Source organism: Micropterus dolomieu, linkage group LG18 (genome assembly GCF_021292245.1).
Source record: "Micropterus dolomieu isolate WLL.071019.BEF.003 ecotype Adirondacks linkage group LG18, ASM2129224v1, whole genome shotgun sequence".
NCBI classification, from domain to species: Eukaryota; Metazoa; Chordata; class Actinopteri; order Centrarchiformes; family Centrarchidae; genus Micropterus; species Micropterus dolomieu.
The window spans coordinates 22131882-22149866 of NC_060167.1; the positions used below are offsets into that span (position 1 = coordinate 22131882).

At 40.3% G+C, this 17985-nt stretch overlaps 1 protein-coding gene across 1 annotated transcript; it reads left to right on the forward strand.

Annotated features, from left to right (window-relative positions):
• The first annotated feature begins 3925 nt into the window (after positions 1-3925).
• On the forward strand, positions 3926-7001 carry LOC123956987 (PAK4-inhibitor inka2-like). Its single transcript, XM_046029563.1, has 3 exons — positions 3926-4066; positions 4171-4204; positions 5749-7001. Exons 2-3 carry the CDS (start codon positions 4187-4189, stop codon positions 6754-6756), a joined length of 1026 nt encoding a protein of 341 aa, XP_045885519.1. The 5' UTR covers positions 3926-4066; positions 4171-4186; the 3' UTR covers positions 6757-7001.
• Positions 7002-17985: the final 10984 nt, after the last annotated feature.

The following is a 17985-nucleotide window of genomic DNA, read 5'->3' on the forward strand; positions in this document are numbered from 1 at the left end:
AGGAGCTGCAGCAATGTGCAGTATGAAAAAAAAAAGATGTTTTTTGAAAATTAAACCATGTAACCTGTTCTGGTACAACCCCTAAATAGGATTTTGAACATGAAAATGAGCATAATACCACCTCTTTAAAGCCTGGACTGTAACAACTTTGTTGAACACAGATATAAAAAAAAAACCTAAATCAGTTAACATGTCATAATACTCATCCAACTTTATCAAAGATTTTCACTGACTGCAGTGGTTCAGTCCTTGTTCACATGTACTATAGTATTATACATACGTATTATAGATGCAGTTACCACGGCTGTATGTACACTGGATTACCTGAGCCTTTCAAAGTTTAGAACGATCTATAATTACAAAAGCAGACGCATGACAGTTTGCTCACCTCATCTTTTCTTTGTCTGATTGCCAAATTAAATATTTCAATTTCTTGGCTGTTGTGCTCACCAGGGAATTGAATATACTTGTATATATACATATATAATGAAGCTTTGTCAATACTGTTGAATTTAATTTAATTTGTATATATATATATACTGAATATATAAATAAGAGGGGTTGTTGAGGTCCCCTGGTGGTTAAGATACATAATATACTGTGATTACAACATCCCAAGCCCGGTTCCAGCCACCTTTGTTGCGTGTCATCACCCCTATATCTGTCTCTCATAGTTTTCTGTCACCTCTTTACCTTTGAAAAAAAAGGCTTGGAAAGAGGGACAAGGCTGTGGACCTGAGAGGCAGGGGGGATCTCTTGTACCGACTCAGAGGAAAACTAATGTGAATAAGTAAATACACGTAGTGGACTGTATGTGTATACTGTATAAGAAGTAGTGTCAGATTAGAGTTGACATGAGTGAGTGGTGTCATTCTTACCAGAGCTGTGGCTGTGAAACAAAAAAGATGGCCCATACAGAATCACTATACTTGACAGAAGCTTAAACCTTAAGCTAAAATAAATAAAATCCAGCTTTTACAGCCCTCTTTATACACACTGTAAATAAACACATACAGTAGATGTAGTGCTATACAAGACTTGCTCACTTGTATGGGATCAAGCCTCACAAGCAGGTCTTCAAGTTGATTAGGTGCATGTGAACTGATTTGTCTTCAAAACTGACGAAAACAGTTTTGTGTGTTAAAAATACAATCATAATGAGCTACTGTGTGGGTGCACCAGCTTTGATATTATAATTAAACATTACCAGATGACAACCAGAGGTAAGATCATTAAAATGGGATTATATTAAATATATCATAACATAGTATTCATATGGATGCAAGGTTTAGTCGAGGTTGCTCAGAAACTCTGCAGGGAGGTTTTGCCTGTGTATTTACAGCTAGTCCAATACAACTAGCCGCTGGTATACTTCACCTAGTACATGGGAGTCAATGTGAACTGTGTTTCTGGTAACTGTATGCTCAACGTTACAAAGACAAAATGATGCTCAATTCAACTTTAGCTTGGCTTGCAGGCCAGCATTAACTCACAGGAGACCGGAATACACTGATGACAATGAACAGCAACAATCAATAGTCCAGGACATAAAAACAATATATATAAAAATCTTAAATGAAACTAAACTGCAGCAGATCAACCTATAGAAACACTTCTGCCATCCTTTACAAAACACTGTGCTGGATTTGATTCAATCCAGTTTTCTAAACCCTTCAACATTGCTTTCTCTAGAGGGCACTGCAGTTCTACACCTGAAAGACTCTACCAGGCCTACTCCATCATCCAGCTTCTAAAACCCCACAAGTGTAACATTTCAGTGTTTGTGTACTTGACAGTAAAAGGAAATATTATCTCATGTTCTGTTGTGGTCAAATTAGTAAAGGTTTCAAAGTGCAAGTAAGTGTGCTAAAGTTTATAAAGGGTTTTGGTGCACACTGACAGCTTTGACAGATCAACATAAACCATCTTTGAAGCAGACATTTTATGTTGAAATGAAACTACATCCTGACAATGTTGGACCTATAGGGACCTAGACTGTAGGTGTGTTTAGTGCATAGCCCTGGTTACCCGAGGACTCAGCCTTAATGACCATCACTGTATGTCAAGATAACAAAATATCAGCATGATTATAAAATCAAGTGTTATGAAGAAGGAGAGCAAACTACTCATCAGTGACCTTAATGGGCATGGACTGTGTTGAAGTACCAACTTGAATACTAATTGTATGTATTAGGCATTCAGGAAAGCAGAGGTGCTCAGAATAAAGGTCAGCCTGTGTAGAAAATTGAAATAATCACATTTCCATTAGCAGCCCTGTGTAATGCCTTAATTCACAGTGTGGAGTGTATGGGCTGGTGGCTTTTTAGAGTGGAGGGCTTTTGAGGCACCATACTTAATGGTGCATGTTTTTTTTTAGAAACATAATGTTGGTGTAAGTGAAAGGCTTGTGTTCTTTGTAATCTGTCAAATGACTATTTTCATACTCTAATGTTAGTATGTACTGTAGCTTATACTGTACATTGAAGCATTATGTGAAAATTTGTGCAAGGATGTAAGCAATTTAGTGCTGTATTTTATTTTTATTTAATGGGCTTAAAATCTCCATAAAAGAGTCAAAAGAGAGCAGCATGTGACAGAGTTTATAGATGAACTTAAGACTGGGTAACTTTAAATGTAATCAAGTCAATCACACTTAAACCTTACCCATGGTTCAGGGTCATGTTGGTTGAGCAGGTTAGGACATGCCAAACGTACCTGTATGTTAATGTTGGACTCACTGTGGAGACAAATCTGCACTTGAACAGCAGGCCATCAGATCTGGATTTACTCCCCAACAGTAATGGGCAGATGCATTGCCCGTCAGATTTGCATAAACATCCATTCACTGAATAGTGTGAATGGAAGGTTGAGTGCCAAATGACTGTTGGGGCTACGGGCACAATGCCCACTTAGGTTGTAGATTATCACATTTACATTTAGGTATTTTGTTTACGCTCTGATTCAGTGATCCACAGTGAGACAATGAGTGCAAGGGTTTGTGTTATTGTTGGATTTTTAGCAATGTGACTTTAAAACAATCAGTATTCAAATCAGTGCTAGGAAATTAAAAACATATCTTCCCTGCATGTCCACAAGGTTAAATTACACACATAAATGCATAACTGAGCTGCAACAATTAGTGAATTAATCAATCAGTTGATGATTCATGTTTCAGGGTAAAAATGCCCACAATTCACTGATTCTGGCTTCTTGAGTGTGAATATTTGATGGATTCTATGGTAGTAAAGTGAATATCTTTGGATTGTTGGTCAGCAAAACAAGGTATTTGAAGACATCATCTTTGGGCTTTGAGAAATCATACGTTTTGTTTTGACAAAACAGGACATTTTGTCTAAATATTGGAAGCTAAAAATTAGGAATTAACCTGCAGATTTACCATGAAGAGAGATCATAATGCAGTAAATGAAATCATGGACAGAGACACACAATGACAAAGGTTCAAAATACAAAACAAACTCAAGGGACCTCAGTACACTGATTTCATGATCTTCTTCTGACATCTTTTACCTAATTCAACAAAATAGGAAATATATTTGAAGAGTTTTTTGGGTCAAGTTTTTTGTGTGTTGTACTGTTCCAGATGGTCTCCTTTAATTAAACGGAGCTAATTTCCAATATATATATAAAATCCACTAGAGTGAAGAGGGAGCAATCCTCCCTCCCAGACATTACCTCGCCTTTAGAAAACAACTACTACACTATTCTAAAAAAAATCTATTATTTATTTTTTATGCTGTGGTGGTCTAAAGTCTAATTTATACGTTTATTTTTCTTTGCATCTCTTGCTGGTTAGTTTGACTGCTCGCAGAGGTGGGTTTTGCAAATGAGACCAGTGAGCGTCCTGTGCTCTGATTGGCTCATTCAGAGCGCGGAGCTGTAAAAGGAGGCGAACAGCGCTGAACATTTCACTCAGCACATCTGCCTCTGTTCAGTCAGGACTGGCTCCCTACCGGTGACACTGAAGCCCGCAACACCTCTGAACGAAGCGGGACATCATACCTCTTAATGAGCCAAATTATTTCCTCTGGACGGAGCTACATCAGAAGTGAGTGTCTGCTTGCGTTGCCTGCTTTTTACACGCTGTTGTAGATTCTTATAGAGATTTATGTCTGGTCAAGTTTTAAAACTGCTCTATCAATTTTCTTGCAGGATCTGAGTTTTACAGATGAGAGGGATCGAGATGGTGAGTTCGTTTTCTCTAAAAGACATCTTGAACAAGAACATTTCTTTCAGACTGCGGTTATCTAATCTCAAGCGATAGGCCTATTACAAATAAAATAAAAAGTAGGGCTCTATAGCCTAAACTATATTTAGTATGATCTGAATAGCAGATCTGTCCGGTAGTCCTCCAACATATGGAGAAAACATCTGCCAGTGCAGCAGACGGCTGAACGGACAGTGATGCCCAGATGCCTCCATAGTGGGGATTCATGAGTTTTTACACAACAGCATTGTTTGGAGTAAATAATGACACTTGATTCTTTCTCCAAAGTATATGGAGGCGTCTAACTGTTTAATGGACATTCACTGATTCTGAAGCATGAATGCAGTTTTTTTCATTATAAAATCCAATTTTAAAGCTTTTTATAGTGATTTCTTTTATATGTATTGCATTTTCTGCTGTGTTTTTCCATGACTATGTGCTTCGGGTACTTTCTCATGTTCTTGCAACATCTCACAGAGTTATGATGAAAACCAAATGGGGGCAGGAGGTCTTGCAGCAGGGTCAAATGCTGATGGACAGTGTAGACTCAGAGCAGAGAAGTCATAGAGGTTCAAAGGTTAGTGTAGTGGAGGGAAGAAGTGTTCTGTTATGTTGCCTTGTGTTGGATGTGACCTCTGTGTCCACATATGAACCTGTATCCTGTGTTTCCTTAATGTGTCTTTTCTAGCATTGTCTACAAATATGTTAAGATTACAAGAATTATAAGAACGTATAAGCACATATAATATGTTATTAACCCATGTAGTACCAGGCTGGACTGTGTTTACAAAGAATATGGGCCCCCATCTTTCTTCCTTTGCTTTATGTCTGCTCTAAACTCTGTTTAGAGTCACATGATCTCTCAAGCCCTGTTTGAGTTTGAGTGTGAGTCATCGCTGCTCACTGGCTGAATCTGGCCAATCAGCACAACGAGTCAGAGAGGAAGCACGAGTATTATATTCCTCACTGTGTCACTGGTGAATTTCATAGGCAGGCACGCTGCACCCTTAAAGAGGCAGGACCCCTGTAGCTAAATCAAGAGCCAAGTTACTCCGTGATATAGTGCAGATGTTTTCACTTTACTCGTGGAGTTGCCTCAGTGTGTAGATAAATAGTTGAGGTTAGATATTAGTACACCTCTACCTGTAATAACATCTGTCTGGGCTTTCAGTTGAGTCACGCCTGAGTCAATGAAAATTGGGCGTTCACTTATGTTGCTGGTGTGGTCGAGTGAATTAACGGACAGATTGATTTGCTTTGTGTTTGTCTATTGAAGAAGCGCATTCTTTGATCAGCAGGTCGGCTGGCCTTCAAGATTACAATAAGAGAAAAGGTGTTCATTCATAGGTTGAAACTTACTGCAAGCAAGTCCGAGCGTGCCCACGAAGCAGTCACTTTGATACTCTGTGCTTACTCAACTCTTGTTATTGTTAGAGGCATTCTGCAACAGTTCATCAGAAAGGCTTAGCTGACTGTTTACTGACGTGATTTACTGACCATTTATTTATCTTTTGTCTCCTCAGCTCTGCCTACGCGACTCAGGCGACTGCTTACGGGAGCAGATGCAGTATATGATGAGGTCACTGCAAGATCTGAAACAGCTACGGAAAACCTGCCCCTCAGACAGACGACCCCTAGCTCCCATCAGCACCCAGCTGCCAGCTTTAGCGCGCCACTCTGCGGTCGCACGGGCATGTCAGCAGCGAGCACTGCAACGAGAACAGCGCACACGCCTGCGGATGTCCGATGCCAGCTCGGCCAGCACGGCAAGCACCTACGACTCTGCCTGCTGCCTGGCGAGTCCTCTAGAGGTGGAGGAGGACGACGACGACGATTCGAGCAGCCGACTGGGCCTGAGCCTCAGACAGGGCCTGGGCTCTCCCAGCAGCCAGAAAAGTTTGGAGTTTGATTCAGGCTACTCTGAGGCATCATGGCAGGATGAAAGGGTGGTTCTCAGGAGGACGAGGAATGTGCGGGTGTCATCTTCAGCCTGCCTCCGTACAAACCGAGCCCCAAGTGGACGTATTCGACCCAAATCCACCTCTGACGCCTGTCTGGAGAGGTGGACATCCTTTGAGGTCAGCGACCCAGAGGACTGGACAAACTCTTTACTGACAAGAGGACGTAACCGCCAGCCTCTGGTCCTTGGCGACAACAGCTTTGCAGACCTCATACAGAACTGGATGGACTTGCCAGATTTTCCTGAGCCCACTGAGCTGAAGCCAAATCCAAGACGTAGACTGGGAAGAGGTTTCTTTGTCAACATGAGGAAGAAACTGACTGGGTTTTCTAAAAGCGTAGAGGACAAAGTGAGGATGAGAACCACAGATTCTGCTCACGTTAACAGAGCTGCGAATGCTCCAAAACGTCTCTCCTGTCCAGTTGTGGCCTCGCAGCCCAAAGTCCCTTTTTTACACCAGTCACACTCAGCCATTAATGAGCTGGACACTGATTTTCACCACTTTGCAGCCCTCATGAAATCAGGCAGCCGACAGCCCATAATTTGCAAAGATATCATTGGCTACGTCTGACTTTTCATGTGAAGCCGTGAACAGACTGGACAATCCTCAGAGTCACTTTATTTTTACATGTTTTTTTCCCCACTTTTTATATGCTGTGACTAACAGAAATAAAGATGTTCTCATAATTGAAACGCTACATACTCTTATTGATATCATTCATGTCTTGCATGTGACACAGGACATGTGGCTGCTTCATATAATTTTGAATTCCCAGAAGACAAACATTATCTGAATAAATTTTTTATTTGAATGAAGCTTCTGCCACTGTCATCTGTGTTTCATTACAGCTCATTACAGTCAGTGACTCCTCACTGCCAGATTAGTTAAAGGGGGCCGTTGCTGTTTCTGCAGTAAAGCAAATTAATGTACGCTCATTTGTTTTCATTAGAAATGTAATACTCTGGGTGTGCATGATGGAGTTTGTAGGGGTGTAATAAGGTATAATTAAAAAAGATACATTATAAGCATAACAACGTCTCAGATGTGCTTCTCAGACTTCATTCCAGGACTAATAAGGGTATTTGAGTTTGTAAAGTCTGAGTCTACTCGTTAGAAACAGAGGGACTCACTGTCCTCAAAAAGTTCTGTTCTTACTCAACAAAAAGTTGAAACCTTTGGAGAGGCTTTAAACAGAGCAACAAAGCTATTTACAGGCCAGAAACAGAGGCTGTATCAACACAGAGTGCTGTGTGCATGATGAGGTAATTCCCCATGTGTCCATGCAGAAAGAGGTGAAGAGAGGCAAAGCAGCTGGTTGCAGATGGAGCAGAAGTTTACCCTCCCTTTGCTTTATGAAGCATAGCGTCTCTCACTAACAGCCCCGCTGCCTCATTTAACTCGGCCTCTGCTTATTGTGTCCTAGCCTCTTAGTGGTACCAACTCACCCACACACATTGGTTAATGGTAGTATTAGTTCTAGGCCCACTGAGGAAGGTAAAAAGATACAAAGGAGTGACATCTGATAAGAAGATAAGCTAATGATCACTTCACCTTTGCCTTTACATATTCGCTTTGTTCATCAATTCAGAGGAGAAATAGCAGCAGACATTATAAAGATAAAGAATTTTCCCAAAAGGGATTTCCCATGCTCCCTGCTGCAGCCAGACTCACCAATCATGTCTGATATTAAGGGCACGGGGGGTTACAGAAGAGAGATGGTTCTTACTGGGTGCCGTTTGTCTTAGCCTGTTTATCTAGGTCTCCTGCTGGAATGTCACTGTGGCAAACTGCTGAGCACTCTGCTGGGATAAAATTACTCATCAGTTATAACGCCCACACCACAGTTGTGTGGCAACCCATGATGGAAAAATAGAAAATCGTTGCAAAGAGAACTTGGAACAAATAATCTTCGATTTTTTTCTTACTCTACAGCTGATTTTCCTTTTTAGCACATGCTGGTTTCCCACTGGTCTGCAGCTGGATAAGTGCCTCAATACATCACCTTCTCCAGCTGACTGAGAAATATTCAGGTAAAGGGGATAAGAGGATAAGAGAGGGGAAGCAATGAATCCAACCCATTACTCAAACTCATCTCAACAGGACATGGTCCCCTATCTATGTCTGTATGGAGAGTAGAAGATGTAAAGCATCATTAATGGTCAAAAATAGATTCCTCACTAATGTAAACTAAGGTTACATATTATAATGAAAAATCAACCGAAGTAGACTGAACCATATATAGCTGTAACAGACAAAAAATGCTGTATTTGCAAGACACAAAATTAAGTGACTGCTAGCAAGAACTTGTTGAAGCCAGTTTACTCGTTCAAATATGTGGTATATATGTAATTTATAGTGTTTATTAAGTCTAGCATGGAAATCTTGGGTCAGTGAAAAGGACGCTCAGAGGAAAAATTCTAAATAAGCAAACAAAAACACAAAAAACAAACAAGGATGCTAATGACAGTTTAACACTGACATGCACATGCGACTTGTTGAACCTTACAGCCATTAGACGTCAGCTGCAGAAGAGCACATCAGATTCAGCTCCAGTGAAGACATCAGATCAGTAAACAGCTACAAAATGCCATTTGACCAATTCTTCATTCTGATGTCTACATCAACAGTTAACGCCATGGATACATAATCACATCTCGCCTGGAGTTACCGACGCCACTACAAATGGCTCTGGATTACATTTCAGACTTTAAAAGCACTCGACAGATTTCTCTCTACACGTTCTTGGAAACTTTCGGGTGACTTCGTCCTACTTCCAAAGAAATTGTAGTTGGATCTTTTTCTTGCTTTTCCACCTTTTCATCTCACTCGTCTCGTGGTCTGGAACCTGCTTCAGTGCTGACCTCTGCTACTTGTCCTGGTTTCTCTGATCACCATTTGATTCTTGATTCCATGTTCAGTCCTTATTTATCTGGTCCACCAAAATGCCTAATATTTAAATAAAATTTAAAATGCACATGTACCTGATCAAAAGCAACCTATTATTGTGTAAATCATGGCAATAAGTCAGACTATGTCCCCATTTGTTTCTTAATTTATCTCAAACAACCTTCAAGGGGACACTTTCAAGTAGGCACAATGGTAAGGAAACTCAGTAACAGTCTGTCCACCAATATGGGATACTTTTAAGATGACTTAGCTTTCAAACTATAAAGGATTAATGATGGCTGCCACCCACAGTCTGCTTGTAGCAAATGGGACTCTCTTAGTACCAGATGCCATAAACAGTATTCATGACTTTGGCACACAAGGTAATCTCAAGCAGATCTACTGAAGCATTTTAAAGTTACAGGGTGGCCCAGTCTAATGTAGTGGACACACAACAAATCTCCTGTTAATTAAATAGTAAATGGGAGGTGAAGATGGTCCATGTGTTTTAGCTTGGCAAGCTACTCATCTCTGTGATTCTTGTGTTGATAGAAACAAGCTCTAATTAGAGACATGTTCAGGATTATTGCACCGCAGACCTTTTATTTATCATACTTGACAGCTTCAGATGACATCTAAGTGGCCTTTGAATGCGCTCGCCTGAACTCACACTGTTGGACGCAGTGGATGCATCTGTCTGTGCCGCTAAGTGCTAATCAAATACATTTTTCAATGTATTGTGAACAGGGCGGGTGAATAACAAGACCTTGTGATTTTCTTTTCATCCAGCATCTCCAACATCTGCTGACTCTGATTACGTAGATCTGCGACTGACTCCACACATGACATTTCTATTCCATTTTACTTAAAAAGGATCAAATGTAGTTTAAAACATAAATATCACCACTTGATGCACCATACCAGGTTCTAGCTTTAAGCTAACTTGCATCTGTAGTCCCTTGGCCGGTCAATGCAAAGAAAAAATTCAAGGTCATCTGATTTTGCCCAAATGCAGTGAGGTGAAATGGTATGTCACAGTCTTGTGTAGAGAATATTCTAATAGATAGCTAATAGAATTTACTGAGTGAGTTTACATGAAGATCCTCGTAGTGGACGAGGGACCATAACATCTAACACAACAAATTTTATAAGCCAGACACAAGTTTAAAAAATATATAAAATTCAGGTCAGTAAGTTGTAAATTCAGTTGTATTTCTCCAGTACCTCTAACTTCTCTTTCACTGGGAATTTAGAGGTAAACGACATCATGTGGCCCTTTTGACATTTTGCTGGAGGCAATTTGGCATCATGCGCTGCTTCCCGAGAAAGCAGGTTACTGTTTGAGTGGGTGGGGAAAACCGTAGCTGAAAAAAAAGTGCTAAAATCTTTTCCTGCAGTTAAATAATAACACCTAGTTATTGAGATGTCAGCTGTCAGATAAAAAAATGAATATGTATGATTTACCTTGGATTTTGGAAGAATTCCAGTGAACTGATTCACCAAGATGCTTATGTAACACTGACCTTCAGGGTTTCGATGTCGCAGAGAAAGCAAAATATCATATTTGGTTATGTCCCTTTGGGAACAGGAAGGTTATGTAAGTGTGTAATGATGATGTAGGAGATTCTTTATAAAACAAAAAGTCTACGAAGCTGTGTGGAGTTTCAAGTAGTTTAGTTATGTGTTGGACAGATGCACAGCAGCGTTTGGCTTCCATATGCACATCCACAGATAGACAAATGCTCCATTACAGATAGAGATAATCAACTTTATGTAGCCTTTACTGAAGAGGGACTCCTCTCATGACTGCTGGGATATGCACACACATGAAGGCTATTCCTATTAACCCATCAACTAGCAGAGAGAGGGGCAGGAAGTGAAGTGTGTGGAGTGTTTAGCCTGCAGTCTGGCATGGAATGAATGTGATTAATGTTCTTTTTTTTGGTTTTCTTTCTCTCTTTGTTGGCTGTAAAATGCCTGGGTAAAACTCCCCCATTATAACCTGGCCAGTATTAAAAACTAATTTCCGGAGTCTGGTTCTTATACTTTATCTTAATAAAGTAAAGACTTCCACCAACTGACCCTTAAAGCCGAATTTCCGGCATTAAAATACTTGAGAAGGATTGACATTGTCATTAGTGATTATTTTGACATTTCATCATTTCTGAAGTGAAGTTGTGTAATATATACATATAAATAACATCGAAATATTCTCCTTATTGTGACCAGATAAGTTTTGAACAAGGGGAATCAGGGAATCATCACCCAAGCTTTATTTATAAACCACACAGCTGCCTTCTTCTGCTGCTTACTATAAATTGGACTGTGGGGTTCATGGGAATCATAACAGACGAGATGACATTGGTGAAATGTCCCAGCGGACTTTGCTTTGGTTCTCATGGCCAAACAGGGCCTCTTAGGTCAGAGCCTGCTTCCTCTGTGCAGTACAACACAAGGCTTCACAAGCAAACCGTAAATAAAACTGCCTCATTAGAAGCTTAAATAACGGACAGTTGGGTACTTATGTCATTAACTGGTTGTTTAATTAATGACATAAGCACAAAAATGTATCAGTATAGGCTCTTTTTTTGTTCCTAAATGAGAAAAAGGTTTTATCAACAATTAGAATTTGCTTATAAAGAAATTACAAGGAAAGGGCAGAAAACCAGTGCAGAAAACAATCATATTGGCTTCCTGCAAAATCAGCATAGTTTAGGCAACGATTTGGTTTTCTTCACTGCAGAAAATCAATAATAATTATATCTGTAATAATAATAAAAATGATATTACTGCTTGCTGTGATCCACTGTGCACAATCCATATACATCTAATTCACCATGAGCATGATAGTATTAGCACTTCCATTAGCCTTTTCCTGCATTAAGTGATTTCTCAATTTCTGTAATACTGGAAAGAGACATTCTCCGCTGTCTTGCAGATTTTTTAAGCTTGAATAAACAACTGCCATCTCTGGAATGTAGTGCTATTCCTTGCCACCTATTCTTGCTGTGAAGCCGCCGTACCTGCATGTGAGCACGGATCTGCCTGAGCCTGTGTTTTTGGCTCAGTCAGTGACAGGATCACGGGGCCTCTGCAGAGCCTGCAGCCTCCTGCCAACGTGACGTCTCCACGCTCTGCCTTGGAAAAAACAGAGAAAAACACCACAGTAAAGACAACGGAAAAAACATTAGCTTCTCTGGAGCCAATTAATGGTTTTTGTATTTCTTGCAGATCCTCATGTCTCAGCACTCCCATAAAGCAGCAGTTTCCCCCTCTTTGTCTAAAAATAGATCGGGCTCACAAGGTCCGCTTGGAAAAGGCAATTGTTTGAAACAATGGGACAGATCATCACATTTGTTTTTTTAACACAGATATAAGAAGATTAAACTTTATCACCATGCAGCTGACTTTGCAGAGCGAATCTGGAAACATTCTGAAAATGGTTTCAATAAATACCACAAAGAAGACTTTCCAAACAAAGGCAGCAGAAGATGCCAAAGCCACATATGGTGACAAACTCTATTCATAACTTCAAGCCTTGCTGCTGGAGGAGTCCATTCACAACCACATGGCCCAATGTGTGTTTATAGTCACACAGGCAAGGCATCAATTCCAACAGGCCGTCTAAGTCAAACACACACTTTCATTCCCAAACACAAATATTCACACTCGCATACACACAAACATTGTCACATAGTTTACCTTGATACAATAGACACAGACAGTTACAATTAATAAACCAGAACCTGAAGGCCTGAACCCAGAAACAAGGAAGAGAAGATACTGTGTTTTTCCAAATGCTCATAACACACACATATACACACACACATATACACACATACATATAACAATCCAATGTCCAAAAATATCCAATGTCTTCTGATATTAATAATGGGGCCAGAGTAGCCAGCATGTGGCCCTCTAAAGAACTGCCTTTGGGCTTTACATGGCTGGAAAAATCCATTGGTCTTGGCTGAAAGCAGCCCATATGACTGACATTAAAAACACAGGGAAGTAATGTGACCTCTGTCTTTCCCAAATATTGCAGACACAGGAAGCATCATAGACTTCAGCAGTGTGGGAGAATGGGCATGCCTAGCTCATGATCGAATGAACTCAAGGTGTGGAGAGATAAGAGGAGGTAGAGAGAAGAGACATAAATCCTGCACTATGAGGAGGAGAGGGAAGGGAAGGAGCAAATGCTGACGAGGAATAAAGAAAAGAAGAGGGAAAAAGATTTGTCAAGCAGACTGCAATGAAAAAAGCACCGTTTAGGTTGTTGAGTTAAAGTTTGAATGTCTGGGTGAGGAATGCAGCAATCAGAATGCAAGCCTGCGAGTTGCTCTGTTGCACAATTGGTGATTCTGTAGAGCAGGAAACCGAGGTCAGAAGAGCGACCTTGATAAGTCCTCTTCCTGTGGTGCTCCACAGCATGGTAGCGCCACTAACTGTCCCTCTGCAGCTCCAGACAGAAAACCCTCGCGAGATGTCTGCACAATAGAGGCCTTCTTAAGATGAGCTGCACTGAGAAGACAGACAGAAAGCAGACATTGTGTGGTCTCAAAGATCTCTCAGTCCCCCGCCTCCTCCAACGTGTCTTTCTCTGACATTTTCACTTCCTGCTGACACCCCACCACCACCCTCCATCCCATCTTCTCCATCTTATGATGTCCTTTCAATTCACTGCAATATAAAACTATTCGCGTTTTAACTTTGTCCATCAGTACAGACCCCTGCAGGTATTTGTTAGTAAAGATGTGTGTTTTGTTTGTGCAGACTTTGCTTTACAGCGCTGTTGAACCAGTTGGTCATGGCTGTCTTGCTCTCACGCCGTGTCTGGCTATGGATAATTTGTTATGATGGCTGAACTTGTTTAGTGACCTATTGTCCTGATATATGCCAGAGCAGGCTGAGTGTAAATAGAAATGATAGAAAAAATGAGAGAAAATGTCAATGGAGGCCCGTGCAGTCACACACAAATTATAATAATGATACCCCACGGGTTGTTTGTTTATGTTTTCAGAGATTTATTTCTCATACGCTGGAGCAAAGAGAAACTGCAGTGTGACTCCAAATATCAACCTTACAGTTGGCCTTCTTGGACCAATTTAACAAACGCGGTTTCAATGTAGAAATCATTAAAAACAGATGTGCGTGCAGTCAGTGATTAAGGTTCACCGATTTCTACGCTGTTGTATGGCAAACCTTTAAGAAAGTGCTTTCATTCTTCAAGGAGATGGCATCTGACACAGAGCAAAAGTTAAAAAAGCACAAAAGCAGTGTTGTATAAATCATGTGTCATAGAGGATCAGCTGGGTTGATCATGGGTATAAGGTCATGTCGTCATGCGGGTAAAGATGAGGGTCAGAGGTTAAAGTTACATGATCATGTGAGAGACCAGATGCCTTCAACCAAATTCACTGACAATATTATTATTTGGACGTGGGAAAACGAGTAAGAATGCAGGAAATGGTGAAAAGACAAATCTTTTCACATATTGTCTTTCTTTTTGTCTCAAAACAAAATGCATGTGGTTACGAACAAAATACATATGGCTATATGCATATATATATATATACACATATACACATATGGTTTGTAAAAATGAAGCTACTGTCCAGTCTTCATGACTGGACAGTAGCTTTAAAGACTATAAAGAATGGAAAAGCTAGCCTGGCTCTGTCCAAAGCTAAGCTAACCAGCTGACAGTAGCTTCATATTCACCGTAAAACATGTGAGTGGAGTGGTGTCGATTTTCTCATTTAACTCTTGGCAAGATAGCGAATAAATGTATTTTTCATAATGGAAACTGTCGCTGTGACCTAAACTTCATAGCATTGGATGTAAACTATTCTGGATGTAAACTATTCTTGAAATATTCTTGATTCTTGACATTTGCAGCTATTGTAAGTGGCTATACAATGCTTTATACCAACAAACCTAAAATGGAAATATACTGTAAATTATTAATATTGCTATTTTGTACAACAAAGATAGAAGATTAAACATTTTAACAGAGGTAAAAGCTCCTGGCTGGCAGAGAGAAACGTCCTCTTCATGGCGCCTCTGTGTCAACACACAGCCCAGTAGAGGTGGGCTACTGCAGGGACCAGATGGCTGTCTGCCGCACCTGGACTACTGTTGATTTTAAACAAAGCTGTCAGTTTTAATGCAGACCGCGTGACTGAGTGACCGCCTCAGTACGACTGATGGAGTCAAATATTAAACTTAGAGTTGTCAAGCAACCCCCCCGAAAGCCTTTCACCTTTCACTCCCTCACAGCTGATAAACACCATACACACTGCACACATTTTCCTGTTCCAATCGTTGTACAACCTTTTAATGTGATTCAATGCTAAACATAACTAAGCTTCCAATTTTCCAGCAAGAAAAAACATCATAGCAGCAAGTCACTCCAGCCTAATATTCAATTAATATGGTTTTGAATAACCTATGAGTGTGAGACCATCTGGATAATTCAATTCTGGACAAAGGTTTTATTTTTATAGAAATGACTAGCATAATTATAAACGAGCTGAGCACCTTAACATTTGTCAACAACAACCAGTTTTACAGTTTCATAACCAGAATTTCAAGCCTTAACGTAGCCTTCCACTTTCGTTGTAATCAGATCGTTGAGTCAACGGTGCACAAGAAAGTGCAACAGGTTGGGTGACATGTCACAAAAACACTTTAATTGTGCGGGTCAGTCACCCGGAACAGTTACTCTAACTGAACAGTTGCTTTCATATTACGCATCGGTTTTGGTTTCCATGTGGACTAACAGAGACCACTTACATTAATCTAGTTACTTTAACCAGAGTCACACTGTTGTTGTTGGACCCTCTGATTGGTCTCATCTGACAACAGTATTTGATAATTAATGAGCAGTAATAAATTCTGCAGACTAATTTAATGGAGAGGTAAACCCTGCCCGACAAGACTGAGCCTATCACATGACCAGACTTGTTCCCATACATTAACAAATAGACACACACATACCACTGTGGTAATGCTCGGGTCTTTTTTTTTTAGCCTTTATTAGATGCACCGAGGAGGACAGAGAGGATGGGAAACTGAAATGAAACAACTCACAGTCCAACTTGATGAACAACATAAAGATGAAACCTGTGTGTTACACAGATTTTCTGGAAATGTCAGGGGACAGATTTGCCAATAGTACAGGGCCACTGGAGCAGTTCATTGCTCAGCAGTCACCATCCAGTCACTAGGTGAAATAAAACTGCAGGTGTTGACTGTAAAATCAGGAACATTCCGAATCTATTGGCCTCGAGGCCTCACAACCAAACTGCCACGGCAGATTAGTCTTAAAATAACCCACTGTCACTCCTCTACCTGCTGCCACGCCTTCTGTCCCTTAACAAGGATGTGAATGGCAGGATAACAGAAGATTTGATTTGGATGGTGAGTCAGGAAACGGGATGGATCACTATTACACACGACCGGCTGAACCAGCCCAGTAGTGAGGGGAAACGGCAAGCAGGATGCAGCGTGGGAAAAATATTACTAGTATTGCTGTCATTTCACTCATGCATGGATGTTGAAAGTTCAGGTTTCAATAAAAAGACCAGATGGATATTTTAAATGTTTAAACAATTTTTTAAGCTGTGCTAGCGACATGGCTCTAGGAATGGCAATTCTAGATGCTTCACTTTGGTTCAGACTGAAATGTCTCACCTACTATTGGACTGCCAGACATTTATGGTCCTCAGAGGAGGAATTGTAATTCTGATGATTCCTTAACGTTTCATCCGGCACCATCACTAACGAATTAATATTAATAGTTGTATCAGCCCTAAGCTGTACTTGTGTTTGGTCCCATTAGAAAATGTTAGCATGCTGACTCGCTAAGATGGTGAACATGGTTAACAATGTACCTGCCAAATATTAACATTTTAGCATTATCAACGGAGCATGTTAGCATGCTGACATTAGCATTTATCTCAGCTGTTTGCATGCCTGTAGACTCGTAGTCTTGTACTTCTTAATGTTTATGCAATTATGTATGCAGCTGTAACACTTTCCTTGCTATAGTCTCAAACATGGATTTGCAGACGTGGAATTCTAAACACAAAATTGCTTAATTTCTAATAGGCCCTTTTAAAAGGTGCCCAATTTCAGCAGTATGATGTATGTAACAATTAATGTGTAGTAACCATAAACAACTTGTTTGACAGATATCTCTTTTGACACATTTTTATCAACATTTTTGGGTGCTTTACACTTTCACACCAGAGGCCAAAAATGAATCAATTGTCCACTGAAATTTTGTTTAAGCATAGTCATGTGCATTTTTTTTGTTTTAGCTATTTATCAAGCAAAAATGCAGGTAAACAAGTGCTGCTTTTCTTTTGTCTTCTATGACAGTAAGCTGAATATCTTTGACATTTTATAGACACATTTTATCTTTATTAAGAAATGAACTGTCAGATTACTCAAAAATGAAAATAATCTTTAGTTTCAGACGTTTTCTTGTCATGCAAAGTAGATGCTCAAAATGAACAGAATAAAATCAAACACAGAAAAGACTAGGGGAAAGAAACAAGAAGCATCACAACAACTTCATTTGAATCCTTTGAATGACATAATAGTTTCTGATATATGATGCAGAGACAAAAAGGCACATACACAAGAGCACTAAACTTGTGATGTCGACCACTTTATGACCATGGAATCCGTGGTGACCCGTGGCACCGCGGCGTCTGTGTAGCTGCAGGGCCCAACAGTAGGCTACAGCAGCTTTTACGTCTGACAACACAGACTGACCACTGTATCGCTAATTACTCTGCTGTTGAGCTCTGTCACCTCTGTTGCCCCTTGTGACTTGTCACCACCTACACACACCACACAGCCATCAACCCTCCCCCCAAACACAGTGCCTGACCCATGACA